At 50.1% G+C, this 22,047-nt stretch overlaps 2 protein-coding genes across 3 annotated transcripts; one reads left to right on the top strand and one right to left on the bottom strand.

Moving 5' to 3' along the window:
* The first annotated feature begins 404 nt into the window (after positions 1-404).
* On the top strand, positions 405-9,538 carry INTS14 (integrator complex subunit 14). Of its 2 annotated transcripts, none has more exons than XM_027879235.1 (12): positions 405-553; positions 978-1,247; positions 2,111-2,218; positions 3,645-3,800; positions 4,775-4,893; positions 5,329-5,471; positions 6,358-6,450; positions 6,956-7,100; positions 7,354-7,487; positions 7,595-7,713; positions 8,080-8,145; positions 9,041-9,538. In XM_027879235.1, exons 1-12 carry the CDS (start codon positions 407-409, stop codon positions 9,290-9,292), a joined length of 1,752 nt encoding a protein of 583 aa, XP_027735036.1. In that variant the 5' UTR covers positions 405-406; the 3' UTR covers positions 9,293-9,538. The 2 variants fall into 2 exon arrangements, with proteins under 2 accessions (XP_027735036.1, XP_027735037.1); XM_027879236.1 differs by lacking the exon at positions 405-553 and adding an exon at positions 788-813.
* A 468-nt stretch (positions 9,539-10,006) lies between these two features.
* Positions 10,007-20,880, bottom strand: HACD3 (3-hydroxyacyl-CoA dehydratase 3). Its single transcript, XM_027879237.1, has 11 exons — positions 20,755-20,880; positions 19,851-19,893; positions 18,703-18,776; positions 16,692-16,856; positions 15,815-15,866; positions 15,358-15,468; positions 14,599-14,726; positions 14,231-14,343; positions 13,563-13,669; positions 12,878-13,009; positions 10,007-11,952 (listed from the first exon to the last, which is right to left on the bottom strand). The coding sequence occupies exons 1-11, from the start codon at positions 20,839-20,841 to the stop codon at positions 11,876-11,878; spliced, it is 1,089 nt and encodes a 362-aa protein (XP_027735038.1). The 5' UTR covers positions 20,842-20,880; the 3' UTR covers positions 10,007-11,875.
* Positions 20,881-22,047: the final 1,167 nt, after the last annotated feature.

Below are 22,047 nucleotides of genomic sequence, written 5' to 3'. Positions count from 1 at the left end.
GCAGCAGCCCCTCACCAGCACAACAACCTGGGGATGGTGTCCAGGACTCCTCTGGGGCATGGACACGGTGCAGCTCCTCAGAGCAAGAAATCCCAACATTCCTGGCCTGTCCCCATCCCTGGAGGGATTTAAAAGCCCTGTGGATGTGACACTTGGGGACATGGAACAGTGATGGCCCTGGCAGTGCTGGGGGAGCGGTTGGGCTCGGTGATCCTAGAGGTCTTTTCCAACCTGAATGATTCCATGATTCCACGGTAATTTTGAAGCAAACGCACAGTTCCAGGGTCGCATCCCAGCTTTGCAATGGCCTTTATTGCCTCCCCGCGATCCTCCCTCCCGTATGAACACAACCGGGAGGAGGCGGCCCACTGCCCAGCCGGGAATGCTTATCCCCAGCCCCTTGTCCATGCACACAGTGATTTTTCCAGCGGCACCGCATTCCCGCAAATCCCACATCCCACAGAACAGCCTGACCCCGGCCCTTCCCGCCCGCGCCGCGCGTTCCGGGGGGACGCTTTCCGTGAGGGACCCATGGCGGCGCGGCGGGCCCGGGGTGAGCAACAGCGATTCCCTTCCCCCGCGCGGCTCCCTCCGCTCCCCGGGAACGTCCCGGGAATCTCCGGGAATCTCCGGGAGCGGCCCTCGGGAGCGGGAAAGGGCGGTGGGGAGCGCTGGCTGCCTGCTGGGAGGCCCCCGGAGCCGCTCCCCTTAGCGCGGCTCGGCTGCCGCCGTGTGCGGGCCCTCCTTCAGTGTGTGACCCGCCGAACGCGAGCCGAGCCCCTCGTTCTGGGCGAGGTGTTTTGGGGGACAAGGGCAACTGTCGCTTCTCCCCGGGGTCGGTGTGAGGGCGAGCCGCCCCCTGTGTGTGACTCTGGGCGTTCAGAGCTGAATGGTGCCCGTGGGCCCCTCCCGGTTCGGCTCGTTCAGCGATCGCTCCGTAACTTTAATAAGGGTTTGTGCCTTCTCCTCCCTTCCAGGCGGGTGATCGCGGTTCTCCGGGAGGGCGGCGGGACGAGCGGCTCACCATGCCCACGGTGGTGGTGATGGACGTGTCCCTGTCCATGACCCGGCCCGTGGCCGTGGAGGGCTCCGAGGAGTATCAGCGCAAGCACCTGGCGGCCCACGGGCTCACCATGCTCTTCGAGCACATGGCCACCAACTACAAGCTGGAGTTCACGGCCCTCGTGGTGTTCTCGTCGCTCTGGGAGCTGATGGTGCCATTCACGAGGGACTACAACACGCTGCAGGTACGGGGGGTGCAAAACAGCAGCGGGAAAACCTCAGCATTTTAAACCACAGTCAGCCCCTTTCGCCAGCAAACCGCGGGGGAGTTGCGTGTTCTGGTGCCGTCCTGTGCACCACGGCTTGAATGGGGTGCTTGGTCATTATTGAAGTGTAGGGGAAATCAGCGGGTCTGAAACATTTTGCTGCTCTGCAGGTGAGCCCAGGAGTGTGGCCAGTTAACTTAAAAATGGGGATGGAGTTAAACAGGGGAAAGAGCTGCCCCAAAGCTCTAAAAGTGGCTCTGTGATGGTCCTGTGGTTTTGCTCCTGGTAGATGGTGCAGGGTGATGCCCTGGTGACAGGACCATTTAGAAGGGGTTTAAGTCAGGTGATTTGGGCAGAGAGAAGGTGCTTTTGGGGGTTGTGTAGCAGCTGAAGCAGGACAAGGATGAGAATAAGTGATTTTAGGCCTCACAGATGTGATGGGAAGTTGGAAGTGGAAAAGGGGGAAGTCCAAGAGGGAAGTTTCCCATGACTGCAGTAAGTAATCCTCGCACCTGCGAGGATTTTCTCAGATAAAAGTTTCTTGTTAGACTTTGCCTCAGATTTTGACGTTTCTGTTTCTTTGAGACATGCAAAGGATTTTTTTTTTTATTTCTCTTGAAGAGCTGTGTTTGTAATTTTACAATTCTTTCAGAGTCAGCTGTCATTGTCTCGTGGTTTCATTCACCATTTCTTTACACCTTTCTTTCCCTGTGTGTCACAGTGCAGCTGTGGGACCATGCAGAGCAGACATCCTGACTCACCAAGAGCCAGGAATGACTGGGATGTGTCTCCTGGGAGGAATATTCACTCCCCAGGAATGACAGTGGGGTTTGTCTTTGCAGGAAGCCCTGAGCAACATGGATGATTATGACAAAACCTGCCTGGAGTCAGCACTGCTGGGGGTTTGCAACATCGTCCAGCAGGAATGGGGGGCAGCAATTCCATGCCAGGTACTCCTGATTTCGCTGTTTTTAGGATCCACTGCATGCTTAGTTTTCCTTGGCAGGGGGATTGGAACTGGGTGATCTTAAAGGTCCCTTCCAACCCTAACCATTCCGTGATTCTGTCCCTGTGAGTTGCGTTAGAAATGTGAACGTAATCTGAAAACTTTGAATACTCTCAGGCATGCTACAAACCCACAAAGAAATAGTGTTTTGGATAGAGCTGGAACAGGAACAGAAGGTGATGTTTGTTTAAATATCTGCTGTCCCAGGTTTGGCATTTGGTCTGGGTGCACTGTGCTGGCCCAGGAGCCTCACTCGGGGTGCAAAGGGTGCAGTCACACATTCAGCAACCTTTCTTCCCCAATACCTGCTGGTTCCCAGGGCTTGGAGCAGTTCCAGGTCTCCACCACCGGTGTGGGACTTAGCTGAGTGTGTTTTCATCCCAGATGAGTCGTTTGACTTGCAGCTGCTCACTCACTCCAGCCAGCCCTCAGAGCTCTCAGCCTTCCAAATCTGCTGCCTCTTATGACAAAGTTTGCTCTTAACCCATAATTTTCTGAGACACTTGATGTAAGTTCAGTAATTTAGCAGCTCAGTGAGCTGGGAAGGTGCCTCCAGCAATGTTCCTTAAGGAGAAAAGGACAGAGGTTTCAGGGTTGGGTAGAGCTTCACAATCCAACACTGATGAAAGGCACCTTGGAACAGCAGAAATTCAGAGCAAAGAACTGGAAAGGTGTAAAAACCAAACAGAGATTAAACCTCAACAATCTGGTCTCTCATTTGTGTTAGGGTTCATTTTCCTGGCACTTCATGTGGTGGGGTGATGAAAGGCAGTGGGGAATGTGCTGTGAGGGGTCTTGGACTGGAGGAAAACATCACTGGTGAGCAGCAGTTCAGGTGGGAGCTGAGGAGACTGGAGAGAGAGGGGGGCTGAGAATGAAGAGAGAGAATACAAATGTGGACATTGCAAATACACATTGAGTTTGGATTGAATTTGATTTCCCTCACCTCCCAGCCAAAAATCATACCTGCTGTTCCTGTGCAGTGCTGAAGGAGCAGCTCTTTCATTCCTCAGGGTCTCAGCTGAGTGTAAATAATCCCATTATTAAGTGTAACCTCCCAGTGCAGGCTCCCACAAGGATTGACTGTGATGTGCAACTCAACAGAAAAATGGTTTTGCTCTAACAGTTCTGCTGCAAAACGTGCAGCTGTGTTTGCAAAGAGTGAAGACAATTAATGCTACTTTTTTTTTATGGTTTCTGTGTCTGGGAGGAGTGAAAGTCGAGTTGCCCTCCAGATTCTGCGGGAGAAATGGGCTTTATCTTCCACCTGGAAAAAAAGCCTGGAATCCTCGAGTCCATCAGCAGCAGGCAGTGTAGTCACTGTGCTTCTAATGTGAACTTAGAAATTAGGCAGTTCTGTGTCCCCGCAGGTTGTCCTTGTCACCGACGGCTGCCTGGGCATCGGCCGCGGCTCCCTGCGCCACTCGCTGGCCACGCACAACCAGCGCAGCGACAGCAACCGCTTCCCGCTGCCCTTCCCCTTCCCCTCCAAGCTCTACGTCATGTGCATGGCCAACCTGGAAGAGGTGATGTCCCTCCCGCTCTCTCGCGTTGGGTGATTGTTGGGTTTGTTCTGTTTGGCACGGAACGCCCCTGGATGCTCTGGTGCTTCAGCTGACATTGCAGTGTTAGTGATTGGCTGGAATGTGACTTCTGAGGGGTTTATTATTGCACTGTTAATTATCTACTACTACTGCTGCGTTATTGTAATAATCTTTATAAATTGTGCCAGTTCCCCCCCTCCCCCCTCCCGGGGGGAATATTATGCAATTTTAATTTATCTGTTTGTATTGTTGCCATTACTGCATTAATTGCACTGAATGCTTTTGTGGGGTTTTCTTAACCTACAGGTAAATTCTTGCCTAAATGAATTCTGTTGTAAAGATGCTCAACTTTTAAAATATAATAGCTTTGTGTGGAGATGTGAGGGAGCAAAACTGAAGTCTCCAAGCCGCTGTTCAAACCAGCTTCCCTTAATTTTGAAGGGAAAGGTGCTGGTTTTCTTTCTCTTACTTTTCTCTTCTTGCAAATCTCAATAGCAGCTTTAAAAATCTTCCCAGGAGCTAGAATTCTGCTGAATAAACAAGGTTTCAAAAGAAGCCTCTTTGACTAAGGTTCCTTAGAAAAGGGTTTTATTAATAGAATTGCTTTTGTCCTGACACCAATATTCCTGTGTCCATCACAGAAGGATTTTCTGCCTAGGAATCAAATTGATATCTCAGCTTCAAGGTCTCTTGTCAAGGATGATCCTTTTGATTAAACTGATCAGAATAACTGGGAAAAGGTTTTAAAATAAACCTTCTATTTCTGATAAGTAATAAGAGAACAGGAATGTTGCTTTATTTGGAAAGGAGTGAGATAACAAAAAATCAGGAGAGCTTTTTGCTGTGGTGTGTATATATTTTCTTAAAACATACTGGTTAATAAAAAGGGAGAGTAAGAAGAACACTCAACAAAAATATTTCCCTCTGTTTTGTTTTGTTTTGTTTTGTTTTTACAGCTTCAAAGCACAGATTCCTTGGACTGCCTGGAAAGGCTCATTGATTTAAACAATGGGGAAGGGCAGATTTTCACCATTGATGGCCCCCTGTGCCTGAAGAATGTGCAGTCAATGTTTGGGTCGGTAGATAAGAGGCCTTTGGGAAGGTTTCCAGTTAGTATCTCTAAATTAAAGCAAATACAATAAGAAATCTGGCGATATGAGATGTTCTAATTAAACTTTTTTTTTTTCCCTTTTATTTTATGATCTTGTTAACTGTGTTTTCACTTTGACCTTCACCGTTTGAGGTCAATATTTATTTTAATTATTGTGTAACCAAACCATAGCAGTTGTTTAAGCTTGGCTGACAGAACACTGTAATTTCCACAGTTATTGTTCATCTGCCATCAGTGTGATAATGTGCTGCTCTGTTCCATAGCTTAGCAACACTAGAACTATTAAATTAACTGGAGCTAAAAAAAAAAAAGGGGTTGGGACCTAAGTTAGCGTGCTTTAGACAGATGATTTTCATTTGGTATGTTTTATGTTGTCTTTAATAACTATGTGTGTTCTAGAAAGCTGATAGACCTGGCCTATACCCCATTCCATGCTGTTCTCAAGTGTGGCCACTTAACATCTGATGTGCAAGTATTTCCCAGACCTGAGCCTTTCATTATAGATGAGGAGATAGACCCCATTCCTAAAGCAATTAATACAGGTAACAAACCTTTGATTGCTCTTCGACTTAAACCCATTTGATTTCTGCCTTTTCCTTCCACCTGCTGCTTCATCCACGTCTCCTCTGCAATTATCAGTCACTGACTGTGTCATTTTTTGGTGTATGGGGAACCAGAACATCATCCTCTTTCATCCATGAGTGCCTGGTGACAGGGCTGGGGTGGGGCAGAGGCACTTTCAGAGCTCGGGGTGCCAGTTTTTAGAGGCAGAGACAGGAAGACAGCACAGGCTGCTGTCCATGAACACCCTCTAAAGCTTTATGGGAGACAGGAGACACCTGTTGAAGAAGGGGATGCATTTTGCATTAGAGCTGCCTTTACCAGAAAGAATCTGCAGGATCAGGTGAGACAAACCAGCGTCTTTCTGGAGGGTTCTTTGAGGAATCCATCAGCAGTGGAGTCAGGAGGGATTGGTGAGGCAGCACAAGCTGAGGTCTATGAGGTTTAGGTTGCCTGTCATCCTGGCACATCTTGCCAATAATAAATTATTTTTAAAAAACAACTGTGCCGAGGAAAACCTTCCTTGGCCCTGCCACGAGTGGACAGGTACTTGTTTCCTCTCCTTTGGCATTTCTAAACCAGCAGTGGGGTTGTTACAGTGTAAAAGTCAGTGTCCACGATCCTGTATCTGTCAAGCAGCACAGCTCGTGGGCAGCACTGTGTGTGATGGGAGTTGTGTTCTTACCTGAGAAAGTCCTGGTATTGTGGGTGTTTGTATCTCATTAACATTCATAACCCCAGCTGAGGTTTGGGTTCTCCGTGCTGCCTCATTGCTTCAGAAAACAGCAGTGTAAAAAGTGTTGTTCAGTTGACTCCATCCATTTCAGCTGCTTCCAAATCTGACTTAAACCTGTTGTCTCCCCCCAGATCTGGAAATTGTTGGGTTTGTAGACATAGCTGACATTTCCAGCCCTCCTGTCTTGTCCAGGCACTTGGTACTGCCCATTGCACTTAACAGAGGTGAGCAGGTTTGGTTTTTTTCAGCAAAAAAACTACCCCAAGCTTCCCTTGTAATGTCTGTGGGGCTTTAGACTAAAAGCACAGATTTTGTGCTGTATCAAAATGCAGGATGTCATGTTTGTGTGCTCACATTAAAATTAAAACCTTAAACACAAGGTTTCTTGTTTTGAATACTGTGTTCTTTGGGACCTTCACAGAGGGACCAGGGTCCTTAAAGCATCATTGTTAATAGAACATGCTAAACTTAAAGCTAAAAATAATAATGAGCCATGAAATATGCGGTGCAAGATGAATATTTAATGCCTGTGAGTACAATGCAGTGGAATATTTATGTATCATTATTGTGCCACTTTGCCCAAACAGTTCATTTAGCAGCTGTTTGTCCTACAGAAGTATTAATTAACTCTTGCATGCAGACAGTAAAGGGTGGTGTCATGGAAGGGCAACTGGTGTGTTTGAATTTATTCCTGTGTTTTCTCTTTGTTTGTTTTTTATTCTTCCCCAGAGGGGGATGAGGTGGGACCTGGGATCACAGACGACACCGAAGATGAGAATTCAGCAAATCAGATCGCTGGGAAAATCCCCAACTTCTGTGTTTTATTACATGGCAGCCTCAAAGTGGAAGGCATGGTGGCTGTCGTCCAGTTGGGGTATGGAGCTGGATGTCTGCCTGAAAAATCTCTTCCTTTGCTCATTTGTGCTTTATTTGTAAATTATGTTATTTATATCCGTGTTCTGTGCAGAACTCTGCCCTGCCAGACAGAGCTGTGGATTTGTAATCACAGAGATGTTTCTGCCAGTACAAATTGCAAAACGTGGAGCCCACACACGGTGGGAGGGAGGCAAACTCTAAGCACAGGGGTGGAAGATTTTCAGCCTTTGGGGGTTTGCTCTTTTCCATAGGCCAGAGTGGTATGGAATGCTTTATTCACAAGCTGACAGCAAGAAGAAATCAAACCTCATGATGTCCCTCTTTGAGCCTGGTCCTGAGCCCCTGCCATGGCTGGGGAAGATGGCACAGCTTGGCCCCATCTCAGGTACTGCTCACCCTGCCTTCAGTAACTCAGTCAGTGTGGTGTGAATGATCTTGTCAAATCTTAGTAGCTAAGCCTGTTTATTTTCTTTTTATTTTTTCCCCTCCCAGATGCAAAAGAAAATCCTTATGGGGAGGATGACAACAAGAGCCCCTTCCCCCTGCAGCCCAAGAACAAGCGCAGCTACGCCCAGAACGTCACAGTGTGGATTAAACCAAGTGGCCTCCAGGTAAAATGATGAGCTTTTGGTGCTTCACTTTGGGCCATCTCAGCAGGAAAGTGGGGGCTGTGTGTGTGTCCTGCCTGATTAATGTAATTGCTTTATTGCTTTTCTTTCGTTTTTATGAGCGCTGCCTCTTCACAGTGTCCTGATTAAAATGCAATCAGAAAGCAGAGCTTGTTTGGTGAAAGCTCTGCCTCCAGTGTAGCATCTGGCTTGGTTTATTGGATTTAGTATAATTACCGTTTATGCTTCAGCCTTTGTGAGCTGCAATGGCCAGGATAATTTATCAATAAAGAGTTGAGGGTTTTTTCTGCAGCTTCCCCCAGCAGTTGCCAAAATTTTAGTACTTTTTTTTTCCCCTCTTTTCTGCAGACAGATGTACAGAAGATCTTGAGAAATGCAAGGAAACTCCCTGAAAAAACTCAGACCTTCTACAAAGTGAGTAACACTGCGGCCTGGCCCAGGTTTGACCCGTGCATTTAACAGAGGAACCACAGTGTCTGGGACTGTGTGGGATGTTCTGTGCAGGCTTGTAGGGCTGGGAAAACATGGATGCTCTGTAAAGGAGACATCCTGAGTCATTTTATAGGGTCTGCTTTCCCTGCCACCCTTTCTCTGTCAGGGTGGCACAGACATGTCGTGTTTGCAGGTGTCCCTCCTGCCCCCTGCTCCTTCCATGGTGAACTTATTGACAGATTTCATGCTCTTGGCCAGGCAGAGATAAACTGGGGGATCAGACAGAAATAGGAACACAGGTGTCATTCTGAGCCTGAAAATGTCTCCTACATTTTATCTACAACTGGAGCAGAGAAAGACAAAATTCCAGGCACATTTGGCCACATCACAGTGATCCATAACTGGACTGTAGCTGGAAGTTACTGTCCCTCTTGCAAGCTCAGTGCTGCAGCAGTTTAGTGTTGTAGCACCCAGAGACTTGAGGAATGAATACCCTGCCTAAGGGCACATAAGCACAGTCAGTTTACAGTGAGGAAAAATCAATATACCCACATTTTCTCTGGACGCTGGTTAAAGGCAGCAGTCAGTCACTCAGTCAGTCAGTGAAGCCTCAGCTGGAGCCCTGCTGGGACACAAAGTTTCTGAATGCACAGAGGGGAGAAGAGGGGATTTTTAGGAAGGGATCAAGGGAAATCCAGCTGCTTTAGCTGCACCACAGTCAGCATCTTCAGCTCTGAAGCATTTCTTACCTCTTGAGCAGCTGGGCAGCTTCCAGCAGCCGAACTGTGAGTGACACCACCTTTAAAGAGAAAGAAGGAACCCCACGTTTCTCGTAAAGGCTCGGAGTGGCTTTAAAAGGGAGTGTCTGTGCTTGCAGGAGCTGAACCGTTTACGGAAGGCAGCGCTGGCCTTCGGCTTCCTGGAGCTGCTGAAGGGAGTGGCGGACATGCTGGAGAGGGAGTGCACCCTCCTGCCCGACACCGCCCACCCCGACGCCGCCTTCCAGCTCACACACGCGGCTCAGCAGCTCAAGGTGGCGAGCACCGGAGCCTCGGAGTACGCTGCCTATGACCACAACATTGCCCCTCTGCCGACAGACTTCTCCAGCAGCAGCGCCGAGAGGATGTGAAGGCTCCATTGCGGGAGCTTCTCCAGACTGAGGCCCGAGCGGTTCTGATTTTCTTGTCCTGTTTACCTTTTAGGGCCGTTTAATGACTGGTTGGAGAAATTCCTCTCCGATGCCAAAGGGCATTTTGCATCAGTGCTCTCTAAGCAAACGTAGCGAGTTCATGGTGGCTTTAGTCAGACCTGGAAAGTGGGTAAGGTGTCCCAGAGCCAGTTATGGTGTTGGATGATGGGTGGAAGTTGCTCGGTACAAAAATGCCATGGTTGGCAGCTCGTGGCTTTTGGCCTCCCCAAAATGCAGTTACTACGTAACTGAACTCGCTGGTGAGAGTATCCTAACAGGCAGCTACTCCACTTTATACACAAACTTCATCAGCCCAAAGAAAAGGTGTGGGAAGCAAGATCAGAGACGGAGCTGATTGCGGGGTGTTGGCCCTGATTTTATGCCCAGCTCGCCAGCCTGTGGTGCCAGAGCGAGTGTCACCACTGGCTCTGCAGTGCTCGTGAAAGGAACTTAACCTCGGGATTAAGGTTTTTTTATTTGCGTAACATTAATAAAGAGCAATTCTTCAGGACAGTTTTAAGTTGGATTTTCTTCCATTTTCAGAGCAAAACACTGACCTGGTGCTGGCTCAGCTCACAGCTGTGTATCACACGACAAATACCAAACTAAACAACTCCTCAGGTGCACGGAAAGAACAACTGAAGTAAAGCAAAATTTGGTTGTAAATCTTTATTAATAGAAACACATTCTTGCTGAAGAACTAAAGTTCAGTAGTGTAAGATCCATGACAGCCTGCACTAGGTACCACAGCTTCACTGATGGATACAGATGGATTTCAGAACAGAAGTTTAAATGCCCAGAGGAGAAAATGAAAGTGATCCTTGCTGTTCTGTTGCTCAACTAAAGCAATCCTTTGACATACTTCAAACATAGGTACAGTGTGTGCTAAGTGAAAGATTGTGTAAGTAGTGCTCAGCTCTCCTGAGTAAAGTCAGCTGTGCTCTCCTTTGAGTGGCAGTCTGGAGTATCCCCAGAGAAGTTGGATCACACCCCTCTGAGAGAACACAGTTTGTCAAGTGCAGCCTGGAGCTTGAACTGGTTCTTTGTTAAGAGTCTCCTTAGAACAGTTTCCTTTCCTTTACAGTAACAATCACTGGGTCTTTATCACAAACATTACGCTGTTTGTTACTTTTTGTACAGAAATTAATTTTTCTGGAAGATTCCTATGGTTTTACAGCAGAAAAAAAGACAATCAGGAACACGGCGCTGAGCTAATCTGGACTGCTGGCATCGCTTTGCAGTGCCCTGGGGCAGGGGCAGTTGGGAAACAACCTGTTCATAAACCACAGGACAGTTCAGAGTAAACTTTCTGTACCTTTCTGACCTGGATTGAGGAGGGCAGAGGGATCAGCTATAGGAGGCTCAGGGTGAGGGGCATCCTGAAATAAAGTCGACTGGAACAAAGGCCTCCAGGTGAGACAGAGATGAGCTGGAATGGGAGCTTCTCTTTTGTTGTGTTCTTGCTGTTGTTGAACAAGCACAGAAAAAAAGAGTCCTTCAGACCCTGTGTCGCATCTCCCTTACTGAGGTTTGATCTGTGCCATCTCAGTACTGCAGTTTCTTTGACCTGCTGCTCCATCCCAGCAGCGGATGTCAAACCAGACACCCCAACCTCTGCTGCAGCCCTGAATGGAACTAGAAAAGCACTTCTGCCGCCTTGCTCAAGGCCATAAACACAGGAGCCACAGCCCTGCCAGGACCCACCAGCGGAGCCCCATCTGCCACGACAGTCCCGCGTTCTCCCTGGGGGGGGGATGGAGTTCTTTGGGGTTCCCATGCCAGGAGAGAGCTGGTACCTACGTTTCCTTATTGTGCTCCTTTTCAGTGCTTGCTTTGCCAACCAGGGAAGCATTTCTGCCTCAGAGGGGCAGTTTCCTTTCCCTCACGACTGGATAGCAGGTGTAGCTACAGGAATACAGGTCCACACAGCACTCTATTCTGTGAAGGCTGAACTAGAAACAAGTGACAGCACTGAAATCAGCATTAGCTACTTCCAGTTCTAATCCTGCAGAAGAAAAGGAGGGGGGGATGTGCTTAGCAAGTTCACCCCAGTGGCTGATAACCACCCAAACCTGTTCACAGTGGTCTCAGACTGTGCTCCTCCTGCCATCAAGATGCATCCCAGGAACAGCACGGGCCAGCTGAGGGCATATCCCAACCTCAGCAGCCCTATCTGCATGCAATATTGAGAGAGCAAATCTCCAGTGAAAAGATAAACACTATTTCTATTTAGTGCTGCTCCACTGATTATAAGCATTTCATATGCAGATAATAGGATTTCTTTCTAATATGCTGGTTGACAGGATACAAGTTTAACTGTTCAGTGGTAAATGCCATGCACAGGTGATGGAAGGGGAACAAAATCCAGGACGTGGGAATGTTACCGGAATTCACTATGAAATCATGAAATCTAACGTGGTCATTTCATTTTTACAAAATCCTTTAGATTACAGTGGGTAAAACCATAAGAATTGGAGGCTTATCTTGCCAACAAGGGAGACAAGAAAGCATTGCAGTCCTCCCTCACTTCATCTTCCTCTTCTTTGGTCCAAGGTGCTGTTTCCTTTGCTTGTAGAGGTGACGGAAGTTTACAAATATCCCTGGAAAAGAACCCACAGTGTTTAGGTAGGACATCATTTTAACACTACCAGATTAAAGAAAAAAAAAAAACAACCCAATAACAGAAACCAGCCAACCAAACCACCCCAGAAAGAAAGAAACTATTTAAGGGGGTGTGGAGCACTGGGAGGTAATTAATGCAAGGGTGGTTTTGCTGGGTGAGGCAGGAGCTGCTGCCCAGGCTGTTTGGTTTGGCTGCTCAGGAGGTTGGTTTGGCACCTTGTGACACCCACTGTGCAGAGCTGTGGAGGATGAAACAGGGATTTCAGAGATAAACTCGATGAAAGGTTGGCTTTAAGCAATGTCTGAAGGGGAGAAACGTAGCGAGAGCTCAGTTTAAAATTGCAGGTTGGACTCTGGTGAGCCGAGGATGCCCAGAGTGCTGGGTGTGCCCACAACAAAGTTAAACTGTCTTTAAAAGTGTTAACACCAGAAACCAAGTATGTACCAGGCACCTTTCTTCTTTGGGTGCACTCTCTAAAGAACCTTCTGTATTGTTTCCTGGAAAAACATGACTTCATGTTCCAGTTGTTGTTATACTGCAGTGTTAAACTGAATTGCTTTAATTTGAAGTTACGTTTAGGTCCCCATTGCAAAGCTCAAATACCACGGGAAAGGTGAAACTAAGTACTCTTAAGGTTATAAATACATGTAAAAATTATTCTTTCGACCCAAGTTAATGCTGCTAATTTGTTGCCAAGGGCTCCTTCTTGAAGGGCTGATCAGTTCCCCTCCATCACTGACAAATTTACATGAACAAGCCACAAGGATAGTGCTTAACCTCAAGCAATTTTGTGTTGCCATGGTCCCCAAGATGCAGGAATTTAATTTTCTTTGAAAAATCCACTTATTCGGGGGGAACTGGCCTTTATATTTCAATATTGAGCAACACAACTTAATACCTACCTAAAAACAGGGCTATAAGATATATCTGAAGCACAAATGGGAACTGGATTGTGACATTCAGCGGGTTTGGCAGTCCCAGACTAAATTTCCCTGTTTCGCTGAAGATTGGGATGGACTGGACGATGCAGACAGCTGAAAGCAAAGGTCACCATCATCAGCAAACACAGAGAAAACAGACAATCACCCAGCCCACACCACCCATTTCAGGGTGCTCCCTTGTTCTTTGCTCTCTCCTAACTGCAGCATTTGAAGGCTGGGCAGCGTGCAGTGGGGTGGGAAGCACTGGAGGCAGTGCCTGGTTCCACTGCCCCCACCCCCAGCTGCAGCCCCAGGGCCTGTGCCAGCAGCATCTGCCATCCACAAACACCCACAGCAGCCAAACAGGCTGTTGGGCAATGCCCAAATCTCCTCCTGCCTCCCAGACACGGGTCCTGACAGGTACAGTTACAACACAACAATCAGCCCCTGCCTGTCCCCTGCAATGACAAGATCTGTGGGCTTGAACAGAGGCACAGTCAGTGATTCAGTCTGAAAGACAAAATGCTTGGTTTTGGTTCAGCTCAAAGCAAATCTATTTATCTGTTGTTCTGTTTTACTATTTTTAAGTCCAGCAACCAGAAAAAAAAAAAGGTTATTTGCCCTGCCTTGAATTCATTATTTGTTAAACTGTCTTTTTTGGACATACCTTCTGACAGGCCCCCTAAGGGGTAGAGAGGGATCCAGACAGTGTATCGGAGCCAGGTCAGGGGTTTCCACTGAATTCCCATGCAGGAAAGCATGTAATAGGGATACCTGCAGCCAGGTGGGGACAGACAGAGTGGTTCAGAATGAGGGAACACACACTGCTTAAAATGGAAGCTGCTACCACAGTTAGGCTTGTGTTTGTACACTGTGGAGCCAACACGATTCCCAAATGACACAACATTCAAAGCATTGTTCCTATGGATGCCATGGACACACAGTTATTTGGAAGCTTACAGAACTCAGATTATTATTATTATTCTGACCACGTGGATGAAGGCAACTGCCTGTCTGCCTCATAAACTTTTTAAAATACTTCTTTGCAAAGAGAAACATCTCATTTAACAACAGGAATTCAAAGCCACTGAACCCTCAGGATAAAAAGCATCAGGGCAGTATTGCTTTGGACTCCAGCCTTACCCCAGCTTTTGGCAGATGGAACAAGCCAGGAAGGCTGCAACAGTCCATGGCTCGAGGAGCTTTTACCCTCTGGGGCCAAGGCATGAAAGCCACCCTTGCAGAAAGCACAAAGATGAAAATCCCCTTTCCAGAGTTCCTGGGAACAACCCCATTGTTCCTGTGCACACCTGCCAGGAGACGAATCCCACCCACCTGAACAGCTCAGTGATACTCCAGAAGTAAAATATGAAGAAGACCACAGGTTTGCTCTGCATTTCCTCCAGGCTTCCAAGGATAACAAACAGAACAAAATTCCTCCCGAATATCTGTTTAAGAAAAACAAAATCGTGTGCTTTCCATCAGCTTCTTCCCTTTGCTGTCCTGCACTCTCTGAGCTGGGTGATGGAAGGAAACAGCCTGCCACAGCCAAGATTGGGAAGCATGGATTCCTGCCTCTGGAATGATAAATCCTCTAGCCCAGTGCCAGTGAAGTATCACTTATTTCAGGGAAGTCTCAAACTTGTGTAAAATAAACATTTACTTTAAACATAAGAGCAAGGGGAAGAATTTTAAAGCATTACCTGCACGACAGAAGGTATCAGAGGAGATCTGACCAGTCCTATCAGTGAATTCATGATCTCCATTAATGCCAGGGTCTGGCAGAAATACATCATATCAGAAATAGTGTGAAATGTGTCATAGAAGGAATCTGCAAGACACAGGAAACCAACTGTTTGAGAGAACAAACAGATTTCCATGCTCAGGAAGCTGGGGCAGCAGCACAGCCTGTGATGGCAGGATTCTGGTTGCATTTGGAAACAAACATGATGCATAATTATGTAACTTCTTTATAGGCCTTATCTTGAACTCGCAGCAGTTGGGCCACAGACACTGCTCAAGTGCTCCATTTCACACACAGAAGGATCATGAGCTATTTCAGTAATGACTCTCCCAAAAAAGCAGGAGTGCTGTCCCTCAACAGAATCGATTGTTCTGGTGTCAAAACCAAAATATTCTGCCCAGATCATTTTCAGAGTCACCAGCACTGCAGTGAGAGAGACATTTTGCTCCAGCTGATTGCTTTAGGAGTGATCCTGGCAGAGCACAAATATCATCATCAAAGCACCCAGCTCTGATTTACCAGAGGACACTGTTTTCTTACCCCTGACACTGGGATGGCCTTTGAGAGGCTTTTCTTGTGCTCTTTGGCGATGTGCCCACGGTTTTGTTCCTAAATACGTCTCTCTTTGGATTTTGCTATTTTAGAAAGTCTTAAAAACAACTCCAAAAACCAACCCAACCCCCCCCCCAGTGTGAATAAAGCAGTGCTTATTACTTGCCTTTTCCTAAGATGAACAGTCGTACTGTCATGTTGACAAAAATCCAAGAGAATCCCAGAAACTGCACCAGGTTGTACATGATCAAATATCCCTTCTTCAGGTGTTTGAAAGCTGAAATCAACCACAAACACATCAGGGGAGCAGAGCACAATGCTAACACTTCTGCAAACCAGGCTTTCTGACAGTAAAGCTTGCAAGGAAAAGGGAGGCTGTTGATCACACTGAAAGGGTTCTGCCTGCTTTTACCCTCTGACAGAACTCAGTCCCTGCTAATCAGATTTTTCACATTCCTTAGGAACTGCAGTCCATTTTGACTAAATTTCTAATAGCTCACAGTACAGAGATCCCCTGCAAGACACACCAAGCCACTCAAAACTGCTCCCCAAGAGCTGAGGTTCTCATCTCAGTGACAAACTTTCTAAACCCCACTTCGCCCACTAAAATGATAGTTACTTACGGTCTTTTGGGACTCTGGATTCTATTTTCATTTTGTTAATCTTTTCTTCTTCCTTAAAATGAAGGATAAGGTTTTAAAGACTGTTACTGTGACTAGCAAGTCATTTGTTCACTATACTACTGCAGAGCTGGTGGGTTTGAAACTCAGCTAAGCAGCCAGTGGCGTAAAAGAGCACATTCATCATCCAGAAATTATGGTACTGTAGAAGCCAGAGGGTGTTAACCAGTTATCCTGCCTTCAGTGTGTTTTGTTTTAGCAATGAGATGCTTTTGCTGAAGAAGCCTCTGTGTTAATTCTCAGTTATTAGTGTGTTGTTTCTTCCATGACCCACCAGTGACCTGAAGGGAACTGAGAACACCCAGCCCAGGCTCTCTGCCTGCCCTTCCCACTGCTCCTGGCACTGCAGTGTCCCTCCCTGCTCCAAGCTAAGCCCATGGCTGTGGAGGGGAACAGGGCAGTGTTTGTTGTGAAAGGGATTTGCAGGAATGTGGCCTGTTCCAGCCTCTCCCAAGGCAGTCCTGCACCTCCCCGCTGCGCTGAGCTGCTCAACCTCAGCAGGTGATGGGAAATGCACCAGCAGGGCTGTCCAGTGGCTCAGGAAAGCCTTAGAAATCCTGCTTCCCAGACAGGCAGTGCCTGGGACTGTTGCCTCTGGGCTCCACGTGGCACAGGGATATGATCCTCCTATGGATCAGGACACCGGGCAAGGCAAGGAGCCAGCACACAGCCACCAGTTCCAACTGCAACCAGAACGTGCCTAGTGCTGAATTCCTGCTCCCAGCTCGAGCAGCTTCACCAGTTCCACACGGGCTCTGCGTGAAGTGCTCCCCCTGCTCTGTGAGAGGCAGCACAGGCCACGTGTGCCCACAGGACTGACCTTCTCCTTCAGCTCCATCTCCGCGTCCGACTCGTCCAGCCAGCGGTCGAAGTCGGGGGCCAGGAACAGCGGGCGCTTCTCTTGCTTGGTGAGCCTCTCCCACCAGTTACTCTCCTTCTTCTGCACTGTGATGTTCAGCTGCCTCTGGGTCACCCTGCACACGGGCTGAGGGCAGACACAGGGGCTCACATCAGCGGAAGGACTAGGAAATGAGTTCTGAGAGCGAGCTGACACCCGAGTTCTCCTGACCTGAGGCAGGGAGGACACAAACTGCAGCACAAGCACCTGTCTGCCAGCCAAGGCACGGAAGCAAAGGGCAGCCCAGCTGAAAATGGCAGCTGGGATGGTTGCAGGACTTGATGAGCAGCTTGGAAGCCTGCTCATAAGCACAGCACCAGCCTGCTCATAAACACATCCCACCGGAGCCAGCCTTCCCAGGCAGGACCCATAACCTCAGCTTTAGACCTCAGTGCTGTGACCCACGCACTTCTTCCAGCCAGAGGTGAAAACAACACTGCCAGCAGCCACAGGGATGTGTCCAAAACAGGGGACCCCACATGACACCTGCTGCAGTGAGAGTAAGAGTTCACAGCCTTAGGGAACACCTGGAGACAACAGTGTGTGGTCACTGTCACCCCTCTGCACAGTGGCAGCCCAGGACCTCTCCAACCTTACAGCCTGTGGCATTGTCCCCCTGGAGCCCACCCTTGCTGCCCCCATCACATCCGTCTGCACCTCAAAGCTGCTCTGTCAGACCAGCTGAAAGTGCTGCAGCAGGGCCAGGAGCTGTGTCCTTACCCATTGCCCCAGCACTGCCCTGTCGGGGCTGGCTGGATGCTCCTCAGACATCTGAAGGCTGCAGCTGTAATTTACAGCTGCTGTGCTTCGTCCTTGCCTGTCAGAGGCTCCTCCTCACTGCTGGCCAGCCTGGCCCCAGCCAGAGGAACTCATGGTAACACATCAAATCCAAAGGAGAAAACCTTGGACTGTGATACTTCCCAGTCCCAGCCATCTGTGGTTCCACAGAATTCTGTCTGCTCTCCTCCAGTCCCCCCACAGTGACTCACAGTGACTCACAGACTTTTGGAAGGAGGCTGCTCTGCAGAGGCAAGGACCTGCCTTCCAGGCCTGGCTCCCAGCAGAGCCCACGTCTGCCAGCACAGGGGACAAGCACAGGCAGTGACACGCACCTGTCCCACACTGGGGGCCAGGCAGGTGACAAAGTGGTGGCCAGACCCTGGAACCAGGAGCTGTTCACTGTTCACAGGTGGCAGGAGCCACACCACAGAGGTGCCTGCTGACAGACCCTGGGAATTCACCCTCCGCCTTCCCCTCCCTTGCTGGAGCAGCAGAGGTGAATGGTGGCTCCATCCCCAAGTCAGCCAGGAACAAGCAGCACAAATCCTGCCCAAGTGGCACAGCCCAGAGTTCTCCTTCTCCCTGACAGCTCCGGGAGGCGAGGACAGACCTTACAGCCCCCTGGGAGTAGCTCAGAGGGGACGGCTCTTGCAGCCAAGCTCTCCCCTGTCAGGCTGCAACAGGGATTAAGGGAACATTTCTGCAGCAGGAGCCACAGTGTCTCACAGCCTGAGAAACCTGCACGAGCCAGAAAACATGAGTCCTCATGACTTCCTGCCTTCTGTCAGAGCTGCAAAAGAAGCCATAAAACATCACACTGACACTTTGCAGCTCAGTGTTCCTTTGCTCTCCAGCTGAGGTTCCATCAGACAACAAATTGCTGGATTCTCCCATTATTTTGCTGCTTTAAATCTTTTAAAAAAATTAAAACTGCTGTTTAACAAGCCATACAAGCAAGGCCCTGTGTCTATGGGAGCACCAGCTCCAGTGAGGTGATTTGCTGGAATGTGGATGAGCACTTGGATGGAAGAATGCCACGGACAACTTGTAGTCTGCAGCAGTTATGGGGTCACCAGGAAAACCTAAAAGGCATATTATGGACACAACACACAGCCATTTTCCTTTCAGGAGTTAAAAAAGTAAAAATACCTACTTTAGGCTCGACAGGCTCGAGGAACTCGATCTCAAACTCGTAGATGTTGTCCCCTTTGGCACCGTGACCCTGAGCTAAAAGACAAGAGTGAAGTCGGTGTGAAGGTCCCAGACAGTTCCACACGGCCCATCTGCACAGGAGGCTTTGCACACAGAAAATATCCAGCAGTTATTTCACAGCATTTCCCCTGCCTCGCTGGGAGACAAGAGGGAACCACGAGGTAACAGGGGAGACACCGAAGTCTGGCTTGGAGAGCAGGAGTCAGCAGCTAAAGCTGCTGTAAATCTGCACCCCTGGAAAAGGGTCCTCTGCAGGGAGGCAGAGTGAGATTCCCAAAAGAGGGGCTCACAAGGCTGTTCCTGGCTAACTCCAATCAATCTAGCTGAAATCTCCTGCCTTGGGGAAGGAGCACCCAGGGAAAGGGGGTGCCTGCTGGGTTTGGAGCAGTGATGTGGGGAGTCCCTCCCAACAGCAGCAAGGCACGGTAATTCCTCGTTTCCCACACTGGTCCTGTCCCCCAGAAGGGCTCCAAACCCCTGCACCGTGTTTAATTCCCACCCTTCCACACCGTAACCTGATCCCAAAGTGCGGAACACCCCCTATCAAATGGCCTGGCTGCAGCACACCGGGGAGGCAGCAGCTTCTGGATGAGGCATCTTAACGAAATCCAGGAGGAATAAAGGAGAAAACCCAATAAAATCAGTGACAGCAGGTCCACAGCACAACCCAAACGTGCCAACCAGCACCAGCTCCAGGGTGCTGGAATGTGCAGCTCTCCAGCTGCCCGAAAAACATCTGAGGGCAAGATCTGCTTTACCTTCCAAATGGAGCTCTACTTCCTGATGTGGAGGCTCGATAACAGTTGCACACAAGGTCTTTGTGAAAGGAAAAGCTGCTGTGAGTTATCTCTGGGATTTGGCTGACCAGGGATAGGAAGGATATGTGGAAATTCCACTGGGATTTAAATATTGGGGTTTTCTTGTTAGATAAGATAGGGCTTGTTCCCAGGGCTGTGGGTGGGAGCCTGACAGATCCCAACGTGCCTGGCCAGGAGGCTCCTGCCGGGATGGGGACCAGGCAGCCCACGGTGGGGACACCCGGGACAGCAGGGAGGGAGCAGGCTGGGACCCCCCCAGCGAAACCCCTACCTCTGAAGTGCAGGACATTGTCGGTGATGGTGATGTCCGGGTTCTGCAGAGGGAGGACGTGTGTTAGTTGGCAGCTCCCACACCCACGGGGGTCAGTGCACCTACCCACCCACCCACGGGGGTCCCGCCGGCCCCACGCCAGCACAGCCCTCCCCACACCCCGAGCACAGACCCCACCACTGCTGCTGCCTGTGGGCAAGGACAGCCCCGGGGGGGTCCCCAGGTGAGCGTCCCCGAGGGTCCCACAGGTGTGTGTCCCCAGGTGTCCCCACGTGAGTCCCCCACCTTGCAGGTTACTCCTCCCCGGGTGTCCCGCACGGATTCCCCTCCCCGCGGGTCCCCGGCGAGTCTCCCCCCCCACCTTTCAGGTGAGTCCCTCCTGAGTATCGCCACGTGTCAGTGCCCCTCAGGTGCCCCCAGGTGTCCCCCATCGGGAATTTCCCCACGAGGGTCCCCAGGTGAGTCTCCTCCCCAGCACCCCTCGCAGGTGAGTCTCTCCCGGGTGTCCCCGAGTGTCCCCCCCTCCGAAGGTGCCTCCAGGTGTCCCCCTTAGGGAATTTCCCCATGGAGGTCCCCAGGTGTCCCCCCTCCGTAGGTGCCTCCAGGTGTCCCCCCAGGGGGGTGTCCCCCAGGTGTCCTCCGGCCGGACGTCCCGCAGGTGTCCCCTCACGTCTCCCCCCTCCGCAGGTGTCACCCCCCGGGTGTCCCCCCTCCGAGTGTCCCCTCACGGGGGTGTCCCCCAGCTGTCCTCCCGCCAGCCCTCCCGCAGGTGTCCCCCTCGCGTCCTCCCCCTCCGCAGGGGAGTCCCTTACCCGCCCCCCCCCCCCCCCCCCCCCCCCCCGGGGGGGCCCCCCCCCCCCCCCCCCCCCCCCCCGTGCTGTCCCGGAGGGTGTCCCCGCCGTACCCGCACGTCGCTGAGCTCCACCCTGAGGAAGATCTGGCGGTGCCGCTGTGCCCAATGCACGTGCGGCCTCAGGCTGGGCCCCGCCATCGTCCCGCACCTCCGAGGGGAGGGGGGGCTGCCCGCGCCTGCGCACTGCGCGCCCGCCGGGGCGGCCCCGCTGCGCCTGCGCCAGGGGAGGGGCGGGGCGGGGGCGGCCCCCTCAGAGCCCCCTCAGAGCCCCCTCAGAGCCCCCAGCCCGCCGTGCCGGGGAACAGCAGCGGCGTTCAGGCTGCAAAACACCTCCAAACCCCGGTGCATTTTCACGCTCTCGGTTACACTTATTGAGGAAAATAAGGCGGAAAAATAAGAGGGGTTTATTGAGGAAATAAGGGGAGTTTGGAAGCAATGTAATAGATTTGTATATATATATATATATATATATGTATATATACACGTGTAAAAAAATACTGCCTATAGTGATATTCGTGCTTAAAAAGTTCATGGAAAAAATTACATGTAGAGGGAATTACGATTTTTTTAATGTGTGAAACTCGATCAGGACAAAGTAAGCGAGGAGCCCACAGTAGGTTTTGGAGGTATGTACAATGTTTTTGGAAAGTGGGAACTGGTGTGTCAGTGTGAACTATTCCCCCAGCACTGAAAAGATATCTGCTAAATGTCTCAGAGTGCCACAGCTCTATGGCTTTTAAATCCCCTCCAGGGACAGGGGCTCCACTGCTGCCCTGGGCAGCTCGTTCCAGTGCTTTACAACCCTCTCAGTGAAAAAATTTTCCTAATATTCATCCTAAACCTACCCAGTGCAACTCGAGGCCATTCCTCCCAGGTAAGGTCCTGTCCTTACCTGGGAGAAGAGACTGATCCCATCCCAGCCATGACCAGGAGAGGAGGATGGAAATGTAGAAAATGCCAATCGTGTGTGCTCCAACCTCTTTAAACTCCCACACTGCCATTATTATGTGCCCCAAGACCTTCAGGCCCTGGCACAGGTTGCCCAGAGATGCTGTGGCTGCTCCATGCCTGGAAGTGTCCCAGGCCAGGTTGGACAGGGCTTGGAGCAACCTGGGATAGGGGAAGGTGTCCCTGTGCCCCAGCCTGCCCTGGATAGAGGATTCCCAACCTTTGCCACCCCCAGGGCTGTGGAGCTGCTGCAGAAGGTGGGCAGGGCTGTAGCAATGATCTCCAGGCTGCTCGATTGGGGAACGCAAACCCCAGATACCCTTTGGGGCAGCCACTGGGTCCCAACGTGACCCAGGAATTCCACCTGCACCTCCATTCAGCAGGGAGCACCTGCAG

The sequence above is a fragment of the Empidonax traillii genome, unplaced genomic scaffold, assembly GCF_003031625.1.
Source record: "Empidonax traillii isolate 1590-97213 ecotype Southwest subspecies unplaced genomic scaffold, ASM303162v1 scaffold52:size1600334, whole genome shotgun sequence".
Classification (NCBI taxonomy): Eukaryota; Metazoa; Chordata; class Aves; order Passeriformes; family Tyrannidae; genus Empidonax; species Empidonax traillii.
Note: the sequence above shows the minus strand (reverse complement) of the source record. Positions and strands in the feature narration are given on the sequence as shown.